The sequence below is a fragment of the Dunckerocampus dactyliophorus genome, chromosome 2 (genome assembly GCF_027744805.1).
Source record: "Dunckerocampus dactyliophorus isolate RoL2022-P2 chromosome 2, RoL_Ddac_1.1, whole genome shotgun sequence".
In the NCBI taxonomy this organism is placed as follows: Eukaryota; Metazoa; Chordata; class Actinopteri; order Syngnathiformes; family Syngnathidae; genus Dunckerocampus; species Dunckerocampus dactyliophorus.
In genome coordinates this window covers 37886152-37914114 of record NC_072820.1, presented here as the reverse complement: position 1 = coordinate 37914114, position 27963 = coordinate 37886152, and the positions used below count along the sequence as shown (strand labels likewise).

General features: G+C 40.2%; 2 protein-coding genes across 8 annotated transcripts in view; one reads left to right on the top strand and one right to left on the bottom strand.

Moving 5' to 3' along the window:
• The window catches only part of itga3b (integrin, alpha 3b), a 39937-nt gene extending 38521 nt beyond the window's left edge, over nt 1–1416 (top strand). Inside the window, exon 26 of the mRNA XM_054764354.1 lies at nt 123–1416. The gene's annotated coding sequence lies outside the window, so the exon portion shown is untranslated. The remainder of the gene's footprint in view (nt 1–122) is intronic.
• Nucleotides 1411–27954, bottom strand: ace (angiotensin I converting enzyme (peptidyl-dipeptidase A) 1). Of its 7 annotated transcripts, none has more exons than XM_054764331.1 (26): nt 27804–27954; nt 19733–20267; nt 15267–15437; nt 15105–15192; nt 14389–14532; nt 12177–12368; nt 11909–12006; nt 11657–11826; nt 11339–11562; nt 11109–11253; nt 9160–9258; nt 8536–8658; nt 8262–8467; nt 8032–8168; nt 7715–7873; nt 7543–7630; nt 7323–7466; nt 7019–7210; nt 6634–6731; nt 5953–6125; nt 5650–5873; nt 5441–5585; nt 3992–4090; nt 3686–3808; nt 3416–3600; nt 1411–1923 (listed from the first exon to the last, which is right to left on the bottom strand). In XM_054764331.1, the coding sequence occupies exons 2-26, from the start codon at nt 19952–19954 to the stop codon at nt 1733–1735; spliced, it is 3840 nt and encodes a 1279-aa protein (XP_054620306.1). In that variant the 5' UTR covers nt 19955–20267; nt 27804–27954; the 3' UTR covers nt 1411–1732. The 7 variants fall into 7 exon arrangements, with proteins under 7 accessions (XP_054620306.1, XP_054620289.1, XP_054620264.1 ...); XM_054764314.1 differs by having other exon boundaries at nt 19733–24194; nt 27804–27943; XM_054764289.1 differs by having other exon boundaries at nt 19733–25912; nt 27804–27932.
• Nucleotides 27955–27963: the final 9 nt, after the last annotated feature.

Below are 27963 nucleotides of genomic sequence, written 5' to 3'. Positions count from 1 at the left end.
TCTCTTCTTCTTTCCCGACTCTCTATTTCTATGCAGAATCTAAATCTCCCAAATGTTGTTCTGGAGGCGCCATTAAATCTTAGCTCTCCTTTAGTCTCTAATGTCACTTCTTTTCTCCCCAGCTTGGATTCTTCAAGCGATCCCTCTACTACCGGATAATGCCAAAGCACCGGGGGGTGAAAATTCGCATGGCTGATCGCTATCAGTCCAATGAGGGATTTGAGCCTGAGGAGCTGCACAGAAAGCATTGGGTCACCAACTGGACAGAGACGCAGCATTTCTACTACTGAGGCCTTTACTTAGAACCCTGACAGCACACAGGCCAAATAACGGAGACTGGACCCAGTCTGGACCACCTGTGGATTAAATGCATTAACTTTTTCTAGACTTCTCAGTGCAATATACTGAACTTTTTTGTTTTCAGAGAATTTGGTGAATTGCAGGACTTTGATGTTCTTAATTTGATGTGTGAATTGATCGTTTCATCTTCTTTGTCTTTTTTATTCCTCATGTTGACTTGCATTTTCTTCCCAATCGGCCGTGAATTTGATTCATGACTGTAAATGTTTTTGCATCTGCATCACTGTTTTTCCCGCCATAATTCCCACCCAGCTGACCTTGTGTGCAGAACATGATACGTTTGTTTGCTGTGCTTTATTCCAAGTTTTCAGGGACTACAGTCGGTACTGATGAGGGAACTGAGTACTACTTGCATTCTCTTGGCTTGAGATTATTTTAATTCCCCCAGTGAGATGTCCCTGCATTGATGGCTATTTATTATACAGTCTTGTGTAAACATGGCAGGAGATCTCTTTCGAATGATCTCATAACAGGGAGTCAACAACACTGGATTTAATAACGCTTTGTAAATGTTGTAATCAACTGGAGACGGCATTGTGTGTAGTTATGTAATACATGTACATACGTTTTATTGACTGTTTGAATGAACACGAACTGGATACCTCTTTAGGTACATTGGCACAGTTGAACACTTTATGTTTATTGTTGTGGTTATCAAACTGGACTGCGTCATACTGAGAGCCACTCATGTAGCTATTACATGACACGGTGTGCATGTGTACCTAATGTTGTGGCCAGTGGGTGTACTGTATGCCATTTGCTGTGTGTGATTGTACGAAACAGGAGGCAAACCTTTGGACGACATCCAAGTCCTCTCTGTACCTTTCAGCACTAAAAACCAGACTTGACTAAGAGGACATTGATTTGGTCGTCTCTGGCGGGACTATTTGCTGCCTTGCTGCTCTTGCTCATGTTACCTGAGAGCTGCCAGGTATTTTCTTGTGAGGCTGTGGGCCTCACAGAGGCCCCTTTGATTCGTAAAACGAATGCTCAAGCTGGTTTTTTTTTAACCGCAATGTCATTAAATTGTTCCCTGCAATGAGGTCTAATTGAAAAGTCATAGTACGCTTGTACTTTTTTATTAATTGAAGAAATAAGAAACAAAATCAAATATGTTTACACAATCAAGAACATGACAAATATTTCCTCCCTAAATATGAACATATTACAAATAAATTACAAAATGTTGCAATGTTCTTTTGCATAGGCAAAAAACGTAGTATTGGACTTCAAGTGTATACAATAAATATACAAGACATATTAGGGAGGCAGACAAAGAAAAGCAAACGTGATCATGTGCACTGTACACAATGACAAAACACGAATATTCACATTAGGGTTGTTACTGTGCAAGCTAATGCAAGTTAGCCATTTAGTCTTTTTGCTTGAGCTCTATCGTCGATAATGACCTGCCGGACTCCTTTGACTTCCTGTACTTGTAGGCCAGGAGAATGGTGGCTACCAACAGGACCAGGCCCAAGACCAGCAGGACCCACTGGCCTGCAATGGCGGCTGAACTCTCCACATTCATTCCCAGGAAGTCCGTAGTGCTGGACGCACCTGCTGGATGCACAGAAAATAAGTAAGCATTTCAGCCATTATTATTATTGTTATTATTTCTGCTTGTCAAAGTAAGAACTGTAGTGATTTCGTCCAATTGGGAGCTTTCAATGAGAATATAAGGGAATTTACAGGAAGATAGATTTTTGTACTTATGATGAAACAATATATTCATTATGTTGACAAAAATGAAATAAAATAAAAACAATTAAATAAGATTACCCTGAATTTCTACTTCTCTTTTTCAATATTTCCCAAATTCTTGAATTGAATTTCCCATTGAAAGTTAAATCTGTCGTATTAACACATGGAAAAATAATCTAAAATAAAAATCAACACATCTATCAATATAGTAAGATATATTTGTAGAAAAAAAATCTACTTAATTTGAAAATTGAAAATTACCGGCCTAAACGGCCCATGGAAAGTTGAATCAACTGTATTTAAGTTTAACACATGGAAAAGTATTATACAATAACAATCAAGCCATATATCAATATAGAGAGATATATTTGAAGGAAAAAACAATTTTTTTTAAAAATTACTTGATTTTAAGTATTTTCAAAATTCCTGACCTTTAATTTATTGTATTTAACTTAGGTAGAGGGAAAAAAAAATTAGATCAAATTAAATTACATTGAAAAAGTAAATTAAAAAAACATCAAATCAATATAGCAAGTCACATTTGGAGAAAATTAATTTGTAATAATAATAATAATAGTTTTAATTTTTAAATTACTTTTACTTTCAATATTTCCAAAATTGTCTACCTAAACTTCCTGTGGAAAGTTTTTGGAGCGCTTCTTCAAATTGACTGGATATATTTTGCCCCTTTATAAATGTATGTACCACCTTTAATCGATCCAAGCCATGATTGTTCCTGCATTGCGTCTTACTGTAACTATTTCTCCATTTGCACTTTTGGTCAAATGCCTCTAGATGTCGCTAATTTTAAAATGAAATGAAATTTCTAATGAACATAAAACATATTAGAGAGCTCCTCACAAGAAGGAAACTACATTTTATATACCACAATGATTAGTTAAACAACAAAAGACTGTAATATCTAGAAGGCTGAAAATGACGCATAATAGCTACAAGCTTTTTAAATAGAAAGCATAGGTTTGGTCTGGTGCTGCATTCAATGACCCTGCTTAAAAGCTTCAAGCTGTATCGCTTGCTTGATAGCTTCACACAGTGTGTGGGTGTGTGTGTGTGTTTAGTGGAAAGCACAGCCGCTGTTATCTTCCTGGCTCTCTCTTTCAACAATCTACCGTAATGTGTTCATTCTTTCAGCAGGAACTCATCAGAAGAATAAGCAGCAAGAACATGATTTCAGTAAGCTGCAAAAGAGAGTTAAGTCTCCTTGCAAAAACGTCTTTTTTTCCATCTTGGGAGGGGATTAACTTGTAATGTGCTTCCCATATGTCGGACTCCAACATAGAGTGTGTGCATGAGTTTAACTTCTTTCCGTGCAGGAATGTACAACGCTCACTTGAAGGCTTCCAGTCGTAATCAGGCCACCCGCGGATATCGTCGTTCTTGTTGTTCTCCTCCTCCAGCCATTTAATGAGAGGTTCAAAATATTCCATAAGTGGCTTGGCGCTCATATCGGGCTGGCCCGTGATCATGCGCATAGCCTCAGGCCAGGGCTTGCTGAAGCCTAACTTCATTACATCACTGCAGACAAAAGCAGGAGGTGATGATTTACACGCAGGATTTGAACCTTCTATTCACTCATGTTTGTAATGTATACCGTACTCACCCCAGCAGCTTCCCAGCTTCCTTGGACTGGTAAATGTCACATGTGTGTAGAGGCCCCACGTGCTTGGCGGCGTCACACAGGGCCTTGTGGAACTGAAACTGGATAATGAAGCTGACAAAGTACCTGAAAGTGGATGATAAATATGTCACCATAAATGTGCTTGTCACACACACATGATGGTGATTGTGATGTTCAATCACATCCACAGCTCATGTTGCCAAATTTATCTTATCTCGCCACAGCCCGTGTTTGCACATGTCACTGATGAATTATCAGGTGTTCGGGCCCCTGAAATAGCAATACTACCTCACGTAGGGAACGTTAGCCGGGATGTGGAACTTTGCACCCGGGTCGAAGTCGTTCTCCGTGCGAGCTACAGGCGGACACAGGCCCTGGTACTTCATCCTGCAATTAAATAAGAAAGTCATGTCATCTGGTTCAATGTGAAAAAGCGAAGAGTAACAAAGTCAACAGTGGAACAAACATTGCTAATTTTAACAATATTTCTGCCTTACGCGTATTAGTTCTGAATTATTGGTCTTGAAAAGCTCTACATTGTCCATAGGGACATTACAGCGATCTAATTTATCTTATTTATTATTTATTGTGTAAAACTAAGACATGAATAACATCAAATTAAAAGCACAAAATGAATGCCGACCCACCAGCCACCAGTTTAAGCCTGGAGTTTGTTTTCCAGAGAGATGATTACATCGCTGTTAGCATGAATTAAATTGAGACAAATGTGCACATTAGCACTCAATAAGTCATCAAAACGTACCTTTATGCATTCCCACATAGTATCAGCATTTGACACCAAATATGAGGTGAAAGAAAAATGGTAAAAATACAGTAGTAGTCTATCTGTGCGGCATGAGATAAAGTTAGCACACGCACAATGGACATGCGGCAAGTCAGACGGATGTAACAGAGAGAATCCGGCCACTTTTCAAAATAAAACATTAAAAAAAGAAAAAGAAAACAATGTAAATTATTTTTTCTTTTTTGCGGCCAGGTACCAGGTCGTGGGTCATTTGGCACCGGGGGTTGGGGATCACTGTCCTAGGGCACGTACTAGTATACTATATATGCATAGCTTATGGTTGCAGTCTTCAAAGTGTGAAGGAGGTGCCAAAGGACTTCAACAGAGGTGCAGCATTTAAAAAAACTTATATCCACATGTTAAATACAGTTTTAACAAAATGTGCTAAATGCGTAACACTTCAATATCGGTCTTTTTCTGCCAGAAAAGGTCAGATTTTGGATAGAATATAATTTAAAAAAACAAAGAAAAATATATTTTTTTGTTTTAAATTTTTCCATCATTATATATATTTAAAGTACAGGCCAAACGTTTGGACACACACAACACAACTGAATGGTCCCAACCCCATTAACAAGGCAGGACATTCCCTCATGAAGCTCCCTGAGAGAACACCAAGGCTTTGCAGCGCTATCAAAAAAGCTACTTTGAGTTGCTGTGAGGAATCTAAAATATAAGACATATTTCACACTTTTTTGTTGAATACATCATTCCACATGTTAGATTTGATATCTTCAGTGAGAATCGAGAAAAATAAAGAAAACGCATTGAATGAGAAGGTGTGTCCAAACTTTTGGCCTGTACTGATATTATACGAACGTATTTATTTATTTGTTTGACATGCCAACTGGGTGACACTACTCAGCTTTCACATGCATTCTGCAAAGTAGTTGTAAATGTGTGTAATGTATGAACTTTAAGGTGTACTTTACCTGAGGCTCCACCACTCTTTATTGTATTCAGACGATGGGATGCGCCCATCAAACACCTTCCATCTCCACTGGTCCATGAGGTAACCAAAGGGCAGGAAGGCAATCTTATCAAGCGCCATGTTCATCAGGAAGTTGATGTCGCTCTCTGAAACACCAAAGGAATGATTAATAAGACCGCCATTTTGTATGGAAGTGTGTTGTTAACTCACCGTGGTTGTTCTCAACTTTGTCCAGTAGGCCGATGCTCTTCAGGTGCTTGGGTGTGGACACAGAGAGTGCCAACACATCACCGATGGCTTCATGGAAGCCGGGGTTGGCTCCCTCACGGAACGACACGGGTTGCTCCTTGTACTGCAGGAAGTACTGGACATGGCCCATCTCGTGGTGGACGGTGATCAAGTCGTCCATGGTCACCACGGTGCACTGTTTGATTCTGCACGCATATTTGTCATATTTGCAATTTTAGTCACATCGCACATGACAATCTCTGTATCAATAAAGTGATGTTTAACCTGAAGTCTTTTCTGTTATAGAAATCCCACGCAGAGGCGTGGCAAACCACTTGGCGTCCATCGGTGGGCTTCTCCAGCATGGATTTGTCCCAAAACTCCTTTGGCATAGGCAGCAGTCCCAAAGAGGTGAAAAAATTGTCTGATTCCTGGAACATTCTTTTTGCATTCCAGCCCTTGATGGGGGGGAAAAGGTATACGTGAATATGTGAAAGCCATATCCTTTTGGTAAAACAAATGCAGGCTCAAAGTGGAAATTCCTTCACATGAACTTTTGCTGCAAATCTCTATAAAAATAATAGATTTTTTTTCACCATTTGCATCATGATGAACTCTCGAATGCAAATGGTGGAGTGATATTCTAGTGTTAAAGTAATTCAAGATTAAAGTCATAATTTTACAAGAATAAAATCACAATATCATGACAATAAGGTTGTAATATATCAGAAAGTAATCATAATTTTAGAAGAATAAAGTCTTACATAAATAACGTCCTAATATTACAAGAATAAAGTCCTATTGTGTCCTAATACGACAAAAATAGGACATATACTTTTACTATATAATTTTACTATATTTTTTCTCATTGTGACCCTCGTAATACTTTCTATGATCTCATTCTGCATGAACATTTCCTATTTCTGTGCCTCTAAGGCTGCTATAAGAAGCCATGCAAGTCTTCACCTTTGCCACCATAGCTGGCGTGGCATCAACTTGCGTGGCGTCTGGATAAGGCAGGACCAGGTCCATGATGCCAGACCACGTCTGCGCCCACATGTTACCTGAAGCGACAGAAAAGGCATGCCATTCATCTCTGCTCTGTTGTGTCTGTTGAGCAAGGCAGTGGACGTGTCACACACTATCTCACGCATGCCGCCTCTGAAAGAATATGAAATCCTTGTCCGATCCAAAGGCATTCACAGCCAGCTGCAGAACATTAGTGGGGTACTTTACCACACAAAAGAAGATTTTAGCTGCGGTACCTCCCTGAATTCCACACTGGCGTACTGACTGGCATGTCGATTTAGATCAAAGGCGCCAAATAGCCTCCTTTTAAGAACTAACTCACCCAGCAGGTGAGCAGGTATGGGTCCTCTCAGGTTGATGCGCTTTGGGCCGTACTTTTTGTACAGAGCCCTGCGAACATAGGCGTGCACGTTCAGGTAGAGCGGCTCCAGCTGCTTCCACAGACGCTCCAGGTCTTCCTCAAATGTCGGCGTTTCATACAGAGAGCGCCAGAAAGCACCATTGTCGCTGTGACCTACAGTGCAGGATAGAGGGTAGACTGGTGACTTCTCCAAGGGATCTTGAACTCACCAATAAAAGAACTGTATCAGTTTTGATTGCCACTGTCAGAAAGGCACGAGGCCTACCGTTGAGTCTGGCAGCTTGGTTGGCCAGTTCTACGTATCTCTTATAATCCGAGCGAAGTACTTTCCCTGCTGCATCTCGCCACCCTTTCCAGGCAAACAACAGTTCATCATAGTCTCTGGACTCTGCCATGATCTTCTGGAGGTCTGAGACACACACATCATGGTCACTACTGCACTAATGAACGAGATACACAGATATTATAAAGTGTTTACTTCATACCAGGATCCAGTGGGTGGCATTGGCCCTTTTCTCTGCAGACCTCGGCCACACTGTATTTAGTCTCCATGTTGGACAGGAGATTGTTGTACTAAATATAAACACACACACTTTTTAATGAAGTATGCTCAGACAAAAGCATAGAAGCTTTCAGACCTGACAAACTTGCCCCCACCTCTTGAAGCTCTGCTGATGGCAGCGCGGCCCTCTCGATGTCGCTGAGTTTTTTAACGATACGCTTGACCGACGCATCTTGGAAGTCAGCTGTGTCGAACCGCCGCGCCTGCTGGCCGTACCTCAAAGTGTGGGATGACATCTCCAGGTTCTTCTCAAGCTGAGGAACAATAATGAAGACATTACATTATCTTTAATAAACTTGAATTTATCTGATGAATGGAGATGGTGGATTCATAGATAACTGGAGGGCTGTTGGATGAATGGTGGGATGGATGATGGACAGGTCGATGGCAGAGCTAATGTTGCGCTTCTCACCATCTTCTGCTTGTTGGCTTCATTGATGTCAGTGTTGTAGGCCCAAGAGGCCTCTGTATAAGCATTCCACACCACTTCAGCCGTACTGTTGTACTCATCCAGAAACGTCTTTGCTTCAAGTTCATCTGTATTCTTATCTGGATGGACGAGAACAACGTTAACCACAATGCGGCAACAAGACCAGCATGTATTTATGTCTCGCTGAACATTTGTCAATCCTTTTGTCTTACCGATGTCCTCTGGGTAGCCCTCAGGAATGGGTGGGACCCAGTTGAAGTCGGGCCATCCGAGGGTCTCGCCGACATTTTGCTTTTGCAGCCACTTAATGATGGGGTCAAAGTATCTCATCAGCGAGCCTGCATCCATCTTGTCTGTGCCGAGAGCATCTTGTAGCACTACGGGCCATGGTTTGGAGGAGCCTGCCTGAAGAACTTTCCTGAAGGACAATGACACATTTTAAAAATGGGACATCGGTGCCTCATTAAAACTTGCCATAAAACGTACTTTAAAATTGCCCCTGCTTCTGCAGAGCGGTAGATGTCACATGTGTGCAAGGGTCCGGTGTGTTTGGCTGCCTGGCACAGTTTTTCATGAAACTGGAACTGCAGGATGAAGCTGACAAAATACCTGCAGAAGACAGAGTAGCAATGTCAGCAACTCATATTTACTTTGAAATGAAGCTAAGTGACGGCTGGGTCTTAGTCATTAACACTTCTTAGTGCACTAATATGACCAAAATACACAATAGTCCCCTAAAGGAAGGAATAAGAATGTTCCGTCTACTGCTTGTAATGTTCTTTTGTGGTAAACTAACTCCAGCTGAGGTCAATGCAACAACTTCCTGCTATTGTAAAGCGTTTGTATTGTTTAAAAACCTACTCCCGGCTATTCACATGAATGTATGAAGATCACAGTATACAATAACACTTTTAATTCCCAATGTTATTCCCTTGTTGACTTGTGTGTTTATGTGTTGGCCCATAAAACACCTTGTTAGCATGCAAACACTCCTAATGTTCTAAAAAGGCTCAATTCATGTTTAGTTTACATGTCAAGCTAACACATTCAGGTCAATACAAAGTGAATTATACGCCTATCAAAAAGTTGGGGTTAGAAACAAGTTGCTACCTGATGTACGGTGTGTTCCCAGGAATGTGGAATTTTGCGCCGGCATCAAAGTGCTCTTCGGTGCGCTTGGTGGGCGGGCAGATGCCTTGATATTTTGTCCTTGAGGAAGAAATAAGAAACAGATGGATTGCACAGCTTATATAACTAAAAGACCGTGGAAAGTTAGTCAGTGTATAACAGTTGTGTTTGTGTGCTATGAGTTCAAGTAGCAGCGGCAGCTGACATGATGCACATAAAAAAGGAACAATTGGGTTTTGCATACAATAGCCAAGCTATGACACCAACACACTCTGTATTAACGCTTAGCTTTCCATAAATATTCAACTATTCAGCCTGAAATATACATATTAAATGTATTCATATTTGATATATAATAATTACATTATGACTAATTAGAATGGCCCTTCAGTGGCTTTACATAGCTTCACTGCTACTTTATCTAAAAAATAAATAAATAAATAAAATAACACACACACATGCACAATCTTAATGCTGCATGCTTTGAATGGGGAAAAAGTATTGGCATCTGGTGGACAAATATTATACAAACATTGAAGCCAGTACTTCAAACTGAAATCTTAACCTGAAGCTCCTTAGTTTGTTATGATAAATGTGGAATCAAAACATTTTTAATTCAGTGATTCGCAATTTTTTGTACATTTTTTTGTACGTCGGTTTTTGTGTAGCTTTACCATTTTAGGCTAATTTAAGGAACAGAGGTGACGATTCTAAAATATTTTTAAAAATGAATATCCTCCGGCACATTTCACCTAAATTCGTTCAACACAGTCCAAATGGGTTGAAAATAAAAACTGAATGGCACATTCAGGCTGTCTTAGCGGCTAAAAATACAATGCAGACACTGGAATCGGCGCAAACACCTGTGCTTCTTACAGCATCGCGGTTTATTGTTGATTTGATGAACACGTGTATTAGAGTTCCCACAATCGTCGTTCATCCTTCTTGGATTAAGATTATCCCCGAGCAGTGAACTTTTCCTTTTGGATATCTTTGCCTCAACCTCCAGCATATACACTATATCGGGGTAAGATTGGAAGTACATGGGACTGAGGATCTGGTCCAGGTCATTACTATTCTTTATGTCCAGATATACAGTATGTGAATGCAGCTCATTTGTCATCTTTAAGGCTAGTTATGTACGTTTTTAACCTTTGTATATTTGTACTGCTTATATGCCCTTGCCCGCTATCCCACACCTTCAGTCTTTTGTGATATGAAAGAGCAAGCAGTTTTGCTCCAGAAAGTTGCTTTTAGGTTGTTCCGGTTATACCTAAACAATCAACAGGTCCCGCTGGTCCCTAACAGATTTGCAAATGATCCCAGGCCCTTACCAAGAGCAACAAACCACTAGAGGGGGAGTGGTTATAAAGTAGAGGGTTCCGTATTGCGTACAATATAACTCGGTTACTCTGTTGTGCGTGGTCTGGATGTAGCGTGGCCGCCGCTACACAACTGTTTTTAAATACCTGAGTGAGCTCCCCTCGACCCTGACTTAGAATTCTCATCCTCAGCGGGTGAGCTTAACCCTCAGGCGGGAGGTGCGCACACTTGAAAGAGAAGAAGTGTGGTCTTGCACCCCTGAGGTAACTACGATTTAAACAATGTTGATCGCACCGGTTGCGGGTGCAAAATCAATTGTCACTCTCCAGGGGTTGTTAGAATATGTACAATTTTGTTAATACGATACAAAAGGTGTCCAGGCAGGTCCAACCGCAAAAGAAGATCTCAGAGACAGATGATCCAGGGTCACCATGCCAATGACTGTGACTTCATCTTACTATTTTTCCTTAGTGTACCACCAAAATGACTACATTATATTGATGCTTATCTTGGTTGCAAGTCAATATAACAAAAAGTTGTAGTTTCATACTCAATCCTCAATGCATAAAGATGTAAAACATTATATACTGAATGATGAATTGGCCTACCTGAGGTACCACCATTCAGAGTTGTAGCGGTCTGGGGGTGTATTGCCACTGAATACGCCCCATCTCCACTGGTCTATGAGGTAGCCAAAAGGAAGGAAGGCTATCTTCTCCAGAGCCATTTTTAACAGGTAGTTAATATCTGATTCTGGAGGAACAAAAATAATTAGTTGAAAAATATCCATCTCGTAGCTAAATGTGGACACTTAGCCAATGTGACTTTGTCTCTTTACCAACATCAGAAGTCACAGAATCCAATAGTCCAATCGTCTTCAGATGTTTCGGTGTGGAAACAGAGAGAGACAAGACATCGCCAATAGCCTCGTGAAATCCGGGATTGGCCCCGCGACGGAAGCCCACCGGTTGGTCCTTGTACTGGAGGTAATACTGAACGTGGCCCATCTCATGATGGACGGTGGAGAGCTGCTCCATGGTCACTGTGGTGCACTGCTTGATCCTGCAACATGGGTGACACACGCTTATCTATTGAGATTGTTCCAGTCTTTCCAGTGATCTCATTACATCTTTGGCCTTCTGTCCATGAAGGTTACCTGAAGTCTTTGCGGTTGTAAAAGTCCCAGGCAGACGCGTGACACACCACCTCCCGATCATCGGGCTTCTCCAGCATAGATTCTTCCCAGAATTCCTGAGGCATCTCAGCTAAACCCAAAGATGTGAAGAACTCCTCGGCGACACGGAACATGTGTGTGGCATTGTAACCCTGGGAAACAAACATTGTAATCACAGCGAAGTGAAACAGTGTTTATTGTTATTACTACTGGATATTTTTTCTCTGCTCTCACTTGTTTGACCATTTCATCAGTCACGTCCAAGTTGGGTTTGTCAGGAAATGGTATCATCAAACCGTAGATATTGTTCCAGGTCTGGGCCCACATATTTCCTGAGGTTGAGGAAGAAAAAACACTTAAGCAACAATTCATTCTTGTTATGGGATACAGTGCTCGCAGGCTGTGTAGGAAATGCCTGCATGAAGCACGTCCATCCACGCTCACGAGATAAGCTTCACAAAGCAATGCTCGTATTGTTTCCAAGCAAAGTGTTGATGTATACCGAGCAGATGAGCCGGGATTGGTCCTTTAAGGTTGATGTACTTGGGTCCGTACTGGTTGTAGAGCTGGCGGCGCACAAAGGCATGCAGGTTCTGATAAAGCGGCTCTATTGTCTTGTACAGTTCCTCGATGACGTCCTGGAAGTTGTCTGTCTCATACCAAGAGCGCCAGTCATCACCTGTGTCCTTAAATCCTACAAAAAGGCCACACAATGTAAACTAAAAATGATTGCTATTACAACTATTTACAATGTGAATGCCCTGCTGCAAGTCTGAAGTTGGATTATGGCAATACGTGGCACTATTTTTTTATTCTGAATTTTATTTTGATGCTGGATTTGTTAACTCAACATTATTGTTTGGTTTGGTTTGGTTTGGTTTAGTTTATTTGAACATGAAGGTTACAATGGAATACATCTGATGAATCATTTTTTCACAGTTCCACATGTCCAAAAGGACAAGGAGCTGCAATGTAAGCTGCAATGTAATATAGCCCTGTAACATGTTACAGGGCTATATTACATTGCAGCTCTCCAAAAAGTGGGTCAGGGAGCCATTTTCAGTGGGGTCTTTGCCAAAAGAAATAATGTAATGGCCCGATGTCGATGAACGCACCTCGCCCCTGTGCTATTCGCTTGCTGTGTCACTACGCAACACTCTACACATGTACAGAACGCATGTACATCCAGTTGGTCAATTTTTGGGCAGTCACATGTTGGGCATGTGTAATCTACGCCATCCATCAATCTACTGTATTTTACGGCAGCAGTATACCCCCTCTCCCAAAAAAAAAAAACATTTTTAAGATTTTAGAAATAACAATCAATCTTATTTTTCTTATATCATATCCATGGTGCATGTGGATAATTTATAAACCCTCTTTTCTTGGTTCCATAATTTTCCACTGAAAAAATACAGGCAAAAGCATTTGCTAGGAAGATATGTTTGGATGGATGGTATTTTTTTGTTTAGAAAATAAACCCTCTAGATCAGGGGTCTCAAACTCGCGACTTGACAAGAAAGACTACTGTAAATGCGGCCCGCAAGGTCTAAGTCAGGGGTCTCAAACTTGCGGCCCGCCAAATTGTATTTTGCGGCGATTAGTGTAATTGCCCGGCAAGTTCAGTGTTACTTGCAGGGGCAAGTAAACACCAGCACTGAACTCACAGTGGTGTTATCACATAGAGACGGGGGTGGGGGTGTCACTAGACAGAACACTACCTACAATTGCAGTGCTAACACAAAATAGCACTAGACAATAGCACTTCCTGTTTCCCAGCATGCTTTGCTGTACTGTTGTTGTAAATAGCCGCTAAGTTACATGTTTAGGCCTCACATAGTTGTTGATTATTCAGCATTATTCGTTGGTCGTGTCTTGTCTGTTGCTATCTGCCTATTACGTTGGCGTATGATGCTTTTTAGCTCTTTCTTTAAAGACACCATGAGTAAGCTAAATAAATAGTTCTCTCTCACAGGCTTGTCAGTGGCACAGTATTAACTACATGATTCAGCAATGTTGCAATTTTGCGACGTTGGTGCTAAAAGCTCTGTATCGGCTTTCAGTGGAGGGAAAAAAAACTATACCGATGTTGGCTGATATCACATATGCCGGTATGGGGCCAATAATTATCGGTGGCCAATATCATCGGACAACCCTACTTTTTACATTTAAAATTTCAATAAATAAATGTTATTTTTAAAATAAGCTATTTGAGAAGTTTCCGAGCAAAAATTTCCCCAATTTGGGCCACCGCTTGTCATTGAAGGGTGATGGTGGATGCCGCAACCAAACCAGTTGAGAACCACTGCTCTAGGTTACCAGTGTGTGTGAGTGACAGGAAGAAAATCTCTGACTCGCTTGGGGTGAAGTAATTTGTCAGCACATGTTGGTGTGCACGTATAAATCTCTGAATATAAGATGAACTGATCATTATTTAGTTGTGGACCAACGTTTGAGACAAAAACGTTACAAAAAAAGTTGCAAGGTGGACCCTTCTCCGGCATACTAAATATCAGCTTCAGAGTGAAATATTCATTTGGAATTTATACAAATAATTCTAGCTGTTCAGTACAACTATGGAGAATGAAATGCCATGGTTCTATTGCCTTATACTGGCACGTGTGACATCCTTTTCGACTTCCTGTCAGTGGTTGCACGATGTATATTTTTGATGCACAGCAACATGAGTGTGAATGTGTGTCTCTCTTTCTTACCATCGGCTTGTGAGGCTTTGTTGCTGAGCTGCACAAACCTGGAGTAGTGCGGCTTGAGGGGGACCCCTGATGCGTTGTGCCAGCCCTCCCAAGCGTAAAGCAGCCTCTTGTAGCTCCTGGAGGTGGCCATGATGTCAGTTAGATCTGCAAAGGACCACACACACATACACACAAAGCTCTGAGCAAGGAAAATGTCAACACGAAGTCATTAGTCATTAGTTCTATGACATTCTGTAAAGCAATAGTGGGACAACAAAGCAAGGAAGAAACGGCAATGAAGAGGTGAAAGTTGACCAAGGAGGACAGATAGAATGTTGGAGAGCATCCCATTTGTTTTTCTAATGACGCCAATGTTTTTGTGAAGGGTTGTGCCACATTTACACTAACCCTGTTCACCCTCCATTATTTCCACTGAAACCACTAATTATAATGGAGGAGGAAGACCATCAGCTTGTTCACAAGTCATATTTTCCACCTTCCAGCAGCTCATTTTCTCATGTTGCAGACAAAACATAAAGCCATTGTTGACAACACATACCTAAGTTAAAAGCTATTAACACGCTGTCACTGTGGCTTTTGGCGAAACACTCCATAATACTTCCTCTTGTGCTTTGCCCATCCTGTGACTTTTCCATGAGCTGATAAGAAGACATTTTCCAATGTTTTTCTGCCTAACTTTTCTGTCCATCTTTTCCGTCTTTTCTGCTTTTACTCACGAGGTTCCAGGCTCCAGCTGATGTTGGGCTGTGGATTCACCTTAGCGGTGGAATAAATACTGTCCATGGTGCTGAGAATGGTGTTATACTGCAGACACAGAGAGGAAACCACAGCTCATTCTTTTAGTGTTTGCACAGGAGGAATCTAAAGACGACACCAACCTCTTGTCTTTCTGTGGGAGGCAGGTTGGCAGCTCCCAGGACCATGACTTTGCTCATCAGTTTCTTATCTTTGGGGTCAGGGAGGGAATCAAGCAGCTCGCGAGTGAACACCTGCTTGGCCTTGAGCCCCCAGGCCTCAGTGAAGGCCTGCTCTTCCAGGGATGCATTTACCTAAAAACAGGGGAGTTGGTAAAAAGCATATTTGTGTGTAAAAGTGCATGTCTTGGCATTAGATTAAGTAGTAGTGATGTATGAAGGCCAACAAATAGTTTTTGGTTTTAATGTGCAGCTGTTTTCCATTAAGTAAACGCTCCTAACGTTCCACCATCAGCACTACATCCTGCAACACCTCGACTCCCCGGTGACCTATGCAAGGATCCTGTTTGTGAACTTCAGCTTGGTGTTCAACAGCAGCATCCTTGAGATCCTCCACCAGAAGCTCTCCCAGCTCACTGAGCCAGCCTCCACCTGTCAGTGGATCACCAGCTTCCTGGCCAACAGCAGCAAGCAGGTGAGGCTGGGGGCCGTCGCATCCACCACCCGGACCTCACTCCAAGGGTGTGTTCTCTCTCCACTGCTCTTCTCCCTCTACACTAATGGCTGCACCTCAGGGGACCCTTCTGTGAAACTCCTCAAGTTCGCAGACGACACGACAATCATCGCTCTCATCCGGGACAGCAAGGAGCCTGCATACAGACGGGAGGCGGACCAGTGTGTGGTCACAACCATCTGGAGCTGAACCCACTCAAGACTGTGGAGATGACAGTGGACTTCAGGAGAAACGCCCCTGTTGTCACCTGAACACATCAGTGTTGACCAAAAAATAAATAAATAAATCACTTGAATGTAAATCCTGTTTTCCTTAATGGAAATACTGTCTTTTTGTATAAATGCAGATAATGTCCCGGTTCATTAATCACACACCCATTTACTTGAATATAATTGTCATTATATTAGTATCCCTTTTGCACATCTAGGTGTTACTCTTAAATGACTTCTTATTTAATTATGTCTTAAGGTAAGTGTCTGTGTGTATATACAGTGAGAGCTATAAACTCCTTGTTTGTGTCAGCATACTTGGCCAATAATGCTGATTCTGATATAACATTATAATGCACATCTTCATTCAAATGCAGCCAAACAATAACATGAAATAATGTTGCCATCATATTTGTGAGCAGGATTACACAAAAATATTTCACTGGTTGCACAATTTTTTTTATCAAAACTGAAACCCAATATGGCTTATTCTTCTGTTGTTTGAAAGATATCACTTTTTAATACACACTACCCCCACTTACAGGATGGGAGTGGAACTCTGGTTATGATCGTTTGAATTTTATACTAAATTCACAGAACAACCAGTTTGTCTAGCTTGGCTATAGTTTATTTGCTCAGTTTCTGTTACGCACACGTTGGTTTTGTTTGTACTTCACATTCAAACTGCAGGTCAACACATCTCTTTTTACAAAAAGACACTGTGAGTTTTTTTTCCCCCTTCAACCATAGGGCATCAACAAATGAATACAATAGGAATGAATATATTTTAAATTTTAAACAAACCCACACATTTTGGGTGAATTACTTAAAAAATCCTTTGGGGTTACTATTTTATACATTTATTTTTAAAATGATAACTATACTGTGCACTGTTTTTTGTTATCTTTTAAAATTAAAAAAGAGTAAGAATAGTTTTGGGTGTGTTATTTGTAAGAAAAATATATATATATATATACAAAAAAGATGAAAACTACCAAAAAATAGTCCCCCTATGGTTACTATAGCCTTTTATTGATGAGTAAGTACATCATGCAGTGTTTTCTGTCCTCTTATTATTGTACACAAGGCAACACAAAATGAATAAATTAGAAAGAAGCTATTAAAAAAGTATTATATAAAACAAATATTAATATATATATATATATATATATATATATATATATATATTATATAAAAAATATTATATAAAACAAAAACTATAAAATTGGTTACATTTTCATACCACCAAACCATAAATAAAAGAAAAAAATGAAAATATGCATTTTTATTGGAAAATAAATACACTATTACATAATTATGTAATATGTTATTCTTTGTATTGATTTATCTTAAAAATAGGAAATCCATAATTACAGACCACCACAACGTATCCCACTGGACAGCTCATGGATTTTGTGCTATCCTGTATAGACAATGTAGACAAACAAATTTGCTGGAATTCATCAAAATTTAAGAAAAATGTCAAATACCTGCCTTGTGTGGAGACACCAAAGCCTGTCATTAGAAAATGTTTGACATTATTGTGTTATTAAAAATATCTGCTGTGGATATGTATGGCAGTAATTACTATAAATCCAGTTTACACTGTTGGGATTGATAATCGAATAAAAACGTATTGCTTTGAATTTCCACCAAAATGTACCCTAAAACACAACCTTTTCATCGCAGCATGTCAGTGACGTGGATTGCTTTTGCACATGGCGCTTGTGTAAGTGTACTTATTGTTGTCCACTTCCCTCCGAAATTCCCATGGGAACACATCACCATATGTTACCACACTGTATTTACATTTTTATTTGCTACAAAAACATTTTGCAACCACATACTTTCTGCTCAAGGTCAAGTGTGACAAACGCAGGCTGAGTCCCAAATGGTAAAAATATTTGCGACTTGTGCCGCAGCTTCATTGCAGCTGGCTCATGTTTCTATCGCAAGCTTTCTTATCTGTTCTTTTCTCGGCAGGCTGCAGGAGGGGAAAACTGGTGACTCTGAGTTGAAGCATTAACACTGACCTTTGTGCTCCTACCCTCCATCTTTGTCTTTTTCTCAATCACTTCTTTCTCCACTGACCTCCACCTCTCCACACAAGCGGATAATGCCGTTCTTTTCCGAGGTAGGACAGTAAAGATAAGGCCCAGGTGGATTTTATACACACTTAAGATGGACATACACAGACTGACCACAACACTTGTACACCTGCTCTTTATGAGATCCAATACAAATTCTGCTTTCATACAGATAATAATGCCATATGCTTATTATTGTAGTTTGCAGTTGTTTCTAAAATTTTACAAACTACAATAATAAATCATTTTGACAAACCTGAGCTTTATTATCTCTGTAAAGGCAGATGTTTTGATATAGCTCTTGTATAGAATCTTATTTGATTGTGCAAGTACATCTAAAGGTCTGGCCAGCTGGTGTATATTGTAATAAGCCAACTATTATAACACATCAAATCACAGCCGACAGGCTTGAAAAAATGTCAAATGAATTGAATGAAGGAAAATACAATTTTTAAAATATTATTTCAACGTGTGATACCCGGTTTGACCAGTATTTGAAATAAATGCACACATAAATAAGTCATAAAAAAAAAAAAAGTATTTAATTGATGGTTAGTTTAATGTTGTCATTATACTTTAATTTAAAATTACATCCCAAAAGATGAAACAACTGATTTTATATTTATTTTTTAATATGATGTATTATTAATGTAGATATTGTTTAGCGAAAAAAAAAGGCCTCCTTAAAAGAAACGCTAAAATGTGGGACCTTATTTTATATACAGTACATACATAAATAAATTCATCCAAAAAGATCTTGTGATTTAATGTTTTACCAGCATTTTAAATACATATACCGGCCATGAAATAGCATAGATATTTTTTCAAATTATATTTCACATTTTAATGAATGCATTGGCTATTTAATATTCATATTCATATTTTAAGTGATTTTATTGACTTGATATTAATTTAGTGCAAAAGATACCCTTAAAATCAATCATATAAGTCACTCTAATGAACAAAACGCTGCGCATGACATATTAAACCAACTGTGCTGCAGGTTTTTGCTACAAATAGAATTTGTTTTTTTGCACTACAATCAAACCCTCCTTGTTGATGCAAGCACTCTCTCACTTGTTTGTAACTGAAATAACTTCCAGTGTTCTTACTGGTACACATTGTGGTTGCCAGATGAGGTCTAGTGCCTTTGACTTTCCTTTCCACCTTCCAGGCTAAACACATTGAGAAGAGCAGGACTCATTCTGCAGTGAGACCCTGTTGACGTTGTTGGCGTGACAGGGGGGCCTTGCATCTACACCTGTTCCCAAAGCTTGGATTTTATAGAGCATTCCTGTTGTGACAGCTGTACAAGCATGGACATCAAAATACAAAAAGAGCCATGCAGTGTAAGTAAGAATCATTCATTCCGAGCACCTTTGCAGCTTCATTGGTGCGTGCCGCTGCCTTTTTTCTCCTGCTTTGTCATCCCGCTTACCACAAAAGCACCTCAGGCGCGTTGTCGTTAATGTCAGGCCTCGAGAAAGCTACTGCAACTATGCATGTTTGCAACTGCCGCACTATGCAGGAAAACATATTGGAATGTATTCAAGGTGGCAGCACAGAGTTGTGTACAGTGTGTGTGTATTGTGGTCCAGTATTACACAGAGGTCATCCTACCTGGAGTTGGGAGTTGTGTTCTGTCAAATTGGTGTTGTAGTTCCAGCTTGCTGAGACGCTATGGAAGAAAACCTTCTCTGCAGTGCTGTTGTAGTCTTTCAGGAACCTGGCTGCATCATCAGTGGTATTGGAATACTCCCCTGGCAGCCAGTTCTCTGGCAGAGCGTCACAGCCCTCCAGCGCTGGCAGCAGTAACAGGACCAAGCACACAAACTTGCCCATGCCTGCCCCCCCACTTTGGCAAAAATAATTTTAAAAAAAGTTGGGAGAGAAAAAAATGACACTTGAGAGAAGTCTTGAACCTTCTCTCTCAGCCTGGCTTCTGGTGTACTGCTCCCGAACCTTAGCAAGTGTCTTTTAAAGTGCCAGTGTGACCCAACCCACAGCACACGCCTCTGCAGCCTTCACTTGGACCTGTTTACATTACTGGACATAATCCCCACCCTTCAGCACACCAGCTCCTTACTTCTATCGCTCAGCCATCCAGTCAGCATCAGCACCCAGAGTCCAAAGCGAGCGTTGGAGATATGGCTAGCTGTGAAGAGATAAAAGTGGAGAGTAATGTAGACTTGTTGTGTGTCTGCGAGCGCAAGCGCCTCTCTGACCAACCCGAGGAGAGACTTGACATAGTTTGCTCTCTGTTGCCTCTCAGCACACAGAGGGAGAAAGAAGAGGGGGGGAGAATCGACATGGGAGGGGGAGTCAGGGCACACAGCATAGGCTTGGAACACACACACACAACGATGAAAGAGGCTCACCTTGAATTTCATACAGTTCTGTAGATTGACCAGTTTTTATTACATTACCACCAGTAGTCCTCTGAAGGGGACCTGACCCATATATGGTAACACCACATGCCTCACAAGATGGGAATAAAATGCTGTCATGTCTCCCAGCCTGGTAATCATCAAAACATTTTCATTACATATGATGAAAGGTTACCAGAAATGCTCTAATTAACATTGGCATTAACAGCCGTGGCTGTAGGCAACCTTCCGATGTCGTTTTTTTTAACTCCACAAATGACAATACCAGAATTTGAAGTAACATGAGTGGTCAGCATCCAGCAACTGTATCGACTTTTTTTCCCCCTTGCTGTTGACTGGAATGGACGTACTTGGCAGGTGCTCTGCTGACGATACTAGAAATTTGAACTATTTTGGTGCTTTCCTGACTACACCTTACGAACACAGGATCAGAACTGCTTGCTGACTCCCTCAACTTTAACTCGGATAGGTGAGAGGTACAGATTCTTTGAAATAAACTAATTACAAGTGCTGCTAGCTGCTAGCAAGTTAAGCTAACTGGCTAACTTTTCACAGTCATATTAATAATGCATTTAAAAATAAAAAAAATTATAATATTCATTTTTGGGGATTGCAATTTTGAATTTCCAAGTATTACAAAAAGTGCACGATAAAGGGATCTCTGTGTGGAGTTTGCATGTTCTCCCCATGTGTGTGCGGGTTTTCTCCGGGTACTCCGGTTTCCTCCCACATTCCAAAAACATGCATGTTTGGTTAATTGGAGACTCTAAATTGTCCATAGGTATGAATGTGAGCGTGAATGGTTGTTTGTCTATATGTGCCCTGCCATTGGCTGGCGACCAGTCCAGGGTGTAACCCGCCTCTCACCCAAAGTCAGCTGGGATAGGCTCCAGCATACCCCCGCGACCCTAGTGAGGATAAGCGGCATTGCAAAAGGATGGATGAATGGCACTATAAAGGGTACATTATGTTGTGGAAAATTTTGAAAAAAATATCCAACCAAAAATGATTTTACCACTATAATCAGGGACTTTATGGATTATTATTTTTTAAATATTAAGGTTTTTATCAGGTGTCAAGTCCAATGGAAAGCTCCCGTTTTTATAGTTTTTATTGTCCAAAAGTCATTTTTGTTCTTTTCCAGTTAAAAGGAAAATTTTAAAAAGCTTTAATCCTTAAACCCCATAAATATGATATAGTAATTACTGTGCATTGCTTTTCATACAAAGTGCTAAAAAATGTAATTACATGCATAGAGGACTTTTTTTTAAACACATTTCAGTTCATCCTTTTGAAATAGCAGAGAATGTTAAACAGCAATACGAGGCCATCTGCACTCAAATGCCCTAAAACATGCAAATAGGCAAGATTTCCTACAGTATATGGATTACTCATTCTTAATGTGTTCAAGTCCATCCCATGCAGTTCAGTCTTCTTGTAATTGCCTTGTTGATTTATAACATTTAGTGATAAAGGCACTGTATGCGGGCCTTCGTGTTTACTGGCCTTGACACTGGCATGACAAAAACTAATTAATATCATATGTGACTTTATCATGCCCACCAGTTATTGTTTAATAGACACACAACTGATAACCCTGTGTTACTGAGATCATAATTATTAGAAACGATGTATTTTTTGCATTTTTTGTTTTAGGCAAACCTGCAACTTCACCTGCATAAATTCTCTTGGTTTTGGACTAAATCTGACTGGCTGAGGAGCCCTTCCATCCTGTTAGATGTCTATAAAGTTATACATGAAAGATAAGCCGTATCGCAAGGCTAATCTGGCTGATGTCTTCGGAAATGTTAGGCACGTGTTCAGTGTTTGAACCCAACTGGCAACTTATTGACAGAGAGCATTCTACATCACATGATGACATTATGATAACACAGATGTGTCTTGGGATAAACACAAAAAGATGTTCCGCTGATAACCATGTCACATCATTCTACCATCAATTCCATGTAAACAACATTTTAGCCTCAAGTTTAAGAACAGAGTAGTTAGAAGTAGATTAAAAGTTGTATCTATCTATCTGACAGTAAGGTGTTAACTGCTGCTTTAGGTTCAGTGTGTGTGTGCGTGCGTGTGCGTGTGCGTGTGCGTGTGTGTCCTGCATGACAAAGTAATTTTCCTGCAGTCTTCCAATCCCCAAATAATTGAATGCGGCTTCCCTTGTAATGGAATTCTGTGATGTGTGAAGAGGCTATGATAGCCTAGAAAAGCCAATCTCAGCTGCATGTTGCACACCACTGGCCGTGGATGCTGTGGTGCAACGTGTGTGTGAGTGTCTGAGTAAGGTCACATGCCATCAAGTGTCCCTCATATGTCATTTCGGTAACCTGTTATCAGCATGCCTATAGTTTGTGGAGTGTGATGCAGAAGTGGTTATTGATGTTGATTTCTATTTTATGGAGTGCTTATTTAATGGAAAACTAGCCTAGTTTGGAGTTGTTGGTTTTGACCACGGTTGTGGTATTTAATTGTCATTTTTTATTATTTTAACATTTCCAAAATTAATGAAAAATAATGTGGTTTGAATGTAACTAAATTTTAGCTTTTATTTTTTTTTGCACAGCCTGCCCACCATGTTTGTTGTTGGTTATTTTATTCTATTTTATTTTATTTTCGCAGGCTCGCCATGTTTTGGAGTTTTTATGGTAGGAATCATGCTTATTTATTTAGATTTTGACATTTTGAACCACTCACTTAATAGAACGTAGTGTAGTTTAGAGGTCATTTAGAACATTATTTATGTTTTTGAAATGTTCATTTAATAGAAGATTTGTCTGGCTTGGATGTAATGTAGTTTGGATGTATTTTTTGCAAAACATGTCCACCATGTTGTAAGGAGTATGTGGTGCTGTTTTATTGTAGATTTAGATTCACTGTTTTTTATGTTTTCATTGCGCAAATTTTTTTTTTTTTAGTAGGGGTGTCACAAGACACCTAACTCTTGAGACAAGACGGTACACAAGACTGTCCACGAGAAAGAGACAAGACGAAATTTTAACATTCATTTTTTTTAAAGTTCCATGAAAAAATATGCCTGGACAAACAAACGTCCCACAAATTAACGCTAAGCGATATTATTGTCTACTATTGTCTACTGATCCGGGATTGGTTTCACCTGGCTTGATTAATCAGTGTCTACTCATCCTGGCTTGGGCTTTTTGCAACCAATTAAGCCTATACGCTCTTGCTTTGGGTTGGCTGAGCTCAGTTTAGTCATTTCTCCTGGATTTCTGAATCCTGTCTTTGTGCAATAGGCACCATGTCCACCTGTAAACCTGCTACTTATTTATAGTCTTATTTTGGGACCTGTCAGGCAATGTTTAATATCATACTGTCTTACAAAGTGTTTGTTTGCGCGTGTTTGTTACCACGGGAGGAAGGACGAGCTATAAAGTGCAAGTGTGCTGCACGCTCACTATTTGAACAGCTAATCAGTGAGGGAGTAGGCCGATTGATAACCTCCTTTACCACTGTCATATCCTCCTGACTCATCGTTCGTGTGCAAATCTAAACGTTTCATCAATGTGCACATACATCATGATATTCAGCAAGGTCCTCTTCCAACACTTTCCACACATGTAGCATTTTGCCGTACTTTGCTGAGCTGCTTGTGAGTGTGAACTGACGAGGGCGGCGGTAATTTGCGGTTTTGAAATCCTGCTTGTGTATTTGTGGCTCTGAAAGAAATGAAGTCATGTCTGAGGTCACACATTTAAAAAAAAAACTTGACATTTAAAGCAAAACATCTGATCAGCATGGAGGGGAAGGTGTGTTGGTTTGCATTTCAAAACAACATTTTGAATCATCATTTGGTCTAATCTGCTTGAGCGGAAGGTCATCTGTGACAACATGCAGATAGGATAAGATAAGATTAGGGCAGAAGAGCATCAAAAGAGGAACAAATGATTGGGAGTTGAGGCTTTAAAAATAGTTTTTTTAACCATTTGAGTTTGATCTTTAACCTCAGACTGAGTTGATGATAGAAGGCAGGGGTTCATTTGGTTAAAGTTTAAAGATAAAATCCTGATGGTGCACACTGACAGCGTTGCTAAAGTCTAAAATAGGAACCTTGTTAACTAAGTCTGTGCAAAGTTGTATACGATATACACTAAGTCCCCAACTAACGAACACAATTGGTTCCAGACGACCGTTCTTAATTCGAATCGTTCTTAAGTCGGGGAAAAGGTAATATTACCAATGATATAGGTACTACATGTACGTGTATACATATACAGTATATGCGTATGTATGTAAATATGAGTTTGGATGCAGTAGTAATATTAAACTAGGATAATTAATGAAAAAAACTAATAAAAATGATATAATAATACGTAAAGATAAATGTTATTTACCTTTGAAGAGCAGTGGTCGAGCATACATTGTTGATGGTAGTGGTGGAGGAGGAGGAGGAATTATTGAAGAAAGGACAAATCTTCATCGTCGTTAGACTCCTCTTTGTAATGATAGTGGATGCCATTGGTACAGAAGTCTTCACATGTTCCATAATTCGAACCTTGCCTTTGTAAATTGTTCCTATGGTTGAGCGATTCACTCCATAAGCACGTTCGTTTCCATAGAAATTGCTTGACGTTTCCTGCCACTACTACTAGCACTTCCACTCGATTTATCAGCCATGATAACGAATAACAAACGTCTCTGTAAAGTATCGAATGGGGTACAAACGGCGTGCTCCGAGATGTTATCAGCGACAAGTGCAGACGAACTGAGAAAGATCGCGCGAGAGGGATGCTGCTACCCACCATTCGTAGCGGCGGAATGGCACGCAATACAAAAACAGCGCCTTTGTATTTAGAAAAAATTTAAATGACAAAATATGGCAATTTTCGAAAAAAAAATTGACCAGTCGGCTTGTGTTCGTATCTACGAGTGTTCGTACGTCGGATGTTCGTTAGTAGGGGACTTAGTGTACAGTAGATCCCTGCCTAGTTGCGGTTACTGTACACTATACTGTATACTATACGCCTGTAACTGTTTCTTAATGTGTAAAACTGATTTTAAAATGTGTTTAATAACTGCGAGACACATATTACAGAGTTTAGATTATCAAAAATAAGCATTTTAGGGCTTTTTATGGGTGCATCCGTTATTTGCCACTTTTTGCTATTCGATGGGGTTATGGTCCAAGACCCCCGCGAATTGCAAAAAACATGAACAAGCTTCTATAACTACCATATACAATTTTTTGTTAGTCGTAAACCACATAATACAAAAAGAATACAACACATTTTCTTCTTTTTTTCCCCTGTCCTGTCCAGCCTTTAAAGCAGATAGAATTGTAGATCTAAATGCCCTCAAGTGCTCAACAGATTTACTCTGCCAGGGAGAAGTGTGATATACACTTCCCCTGTTATACAGAATTTATTTGACTTTGATGCTTGTTATTATGCAAATTTGGAGCGACCGGACCGGAGCAGGAGGGGACACAGAAGAAGAGAAAAGAAAACAGAGGGCGGGGTGCGGGGATGAGAGGGGGACAAAAACAAAACAGTGAAAAGGACAACAGCAGCAACAACAATTGTGACAACAATAACAGAACAACAGAAACATACAGAACTACATCAGCAAATAAATGTCTGTGATGACTATAAAGACCCTGATGGAAAGGACAACATAATATCAACAACCACAATGACAATGCTGCATTGAAACAGTCACACATAATAGTAGTCATGAAATGATGAACTATGATAGTGATCACAATGACAATACTGCATTGAAACAGTCACACATAATAGTAGTAATGAAATGATTATCTATGACAGTGAACAGAATGATAATTACTGTAATGCACATCATTGTAAAAAAACCTATAATCATACTGCTGATATCACCGTCGCTGTAATAAAACCAACAACATAATAACACCCTGGATAACTCAGTGAGTAATGTGGGGAAGTACTTACAGTACGTACTTTGAGTGTGCATATGTACGTGTGTACAGGTATCTCTGTATGTGGGGAAGTCTTCATATATATAAAGGTGCAAGAATGTGTGGGCGTGTAATTGTCTCTGAGAATGCATGAAAGGAGAGGGGCCCCCCTCCACTGCCCAGAGAGTCCCGCCCCAAATAGCCAGGCCGAGCCCCCTGCCAGAAAGCCACCAGGCCCACAGGGGCAGGCAGCACATAGATCAGCCTCCCAAGAGCCAGCCCAGAGAGCCCTCCCCCCCGGGAAGACTAGCAAGGGGCCGCAGAGAGGCAATCCCAACCAAATACAGGGCGCCGGCGGGCCGGAGGACAGCCAACCCCCGAGACCAGCAAGATCACACCCCACAAAGGCAGACGAGCACCGGGGGCCACACACCGGCAGGCCCAGAGACGCCCCCGCAACTGGAAAGAAGGCCGCCAACACCGGAAGCGCCAATCCTACCCCCCCACGGCCACCTCCCACCCGACCCCCGACACAGGACCGTGGTGCCCAGGGATGCAGGGGGCACAACCCGGGCGGCAGAGATGTATTACCCAGCACCTGACCCCACGGAGCAAACCCCGTATACCCCTCCCAAAAATAAATAAATAAAATAAAATAAATAAATAAAAACACATATCCCCCGCCGGGAACCCAGGGCGCAGCGGAGCCGGAGACCCCGGGGTCCCAGACACACACATTAATATCATTTTCAACAGTAAGTTAATAAGTCACATAATTCAGGTTTAATAAAAACGTGATTTTAAAAAAAGCTTTAAATACTGTACATACAAATTCCTAAAATTGGATTAAATATGTAATAACAACAGTAATGAAATAATAATATTCATAATAATTACATTATAGTATAGGGTTAAGAAATACATATAGAATAGTTTCTATGTAATTATTTAGGATTGTATGCAATGCAGCAAAGACAACAATAACAGTCTATATGCTGTGTGTAAGATTGTATTTAACAATTTAAGAAACTGGCAATTTATCAGTTCATTAATTATCTTATAGAATTATATTCATTTAACTTAAAATTTCGATTTACATTCACTTAATTGCACAAAAAAACGTAGCTGCTTGTGTAGTGTATTAAGGGATTTGTAGTCTTTCTAATAAACGTTATGAATACTGCATAAGTTGTATTTTTCCAATGGTCATAAGATGATGACAGGTAAGAAAATAAAGTGCATTATCAGAACTACTATTACCATTATTATTTGTCTACATTCACATGCAAATTCAAGGGCCTTTATAATAGAAAAAATGAACGCACTTGATCAAAAAGCATTAGATGAAAAGTAAAAATTCAGTACTACATCAAAAGCATCAAAAGCATCCACATACTGTAGCTGCTAGGCACTGGATGAGGTCTCCATGGTCCGAGTGGCAGCAACATCCATGTTGAGAGTCTTATTGTTGTTTTCTCCTTGAGTTTCTAAGCGTGTGTTCAAGGTTTTAAACATAAGTTTTGTTGGCTGGCAGACAACCAGACAAAGACCAGTCC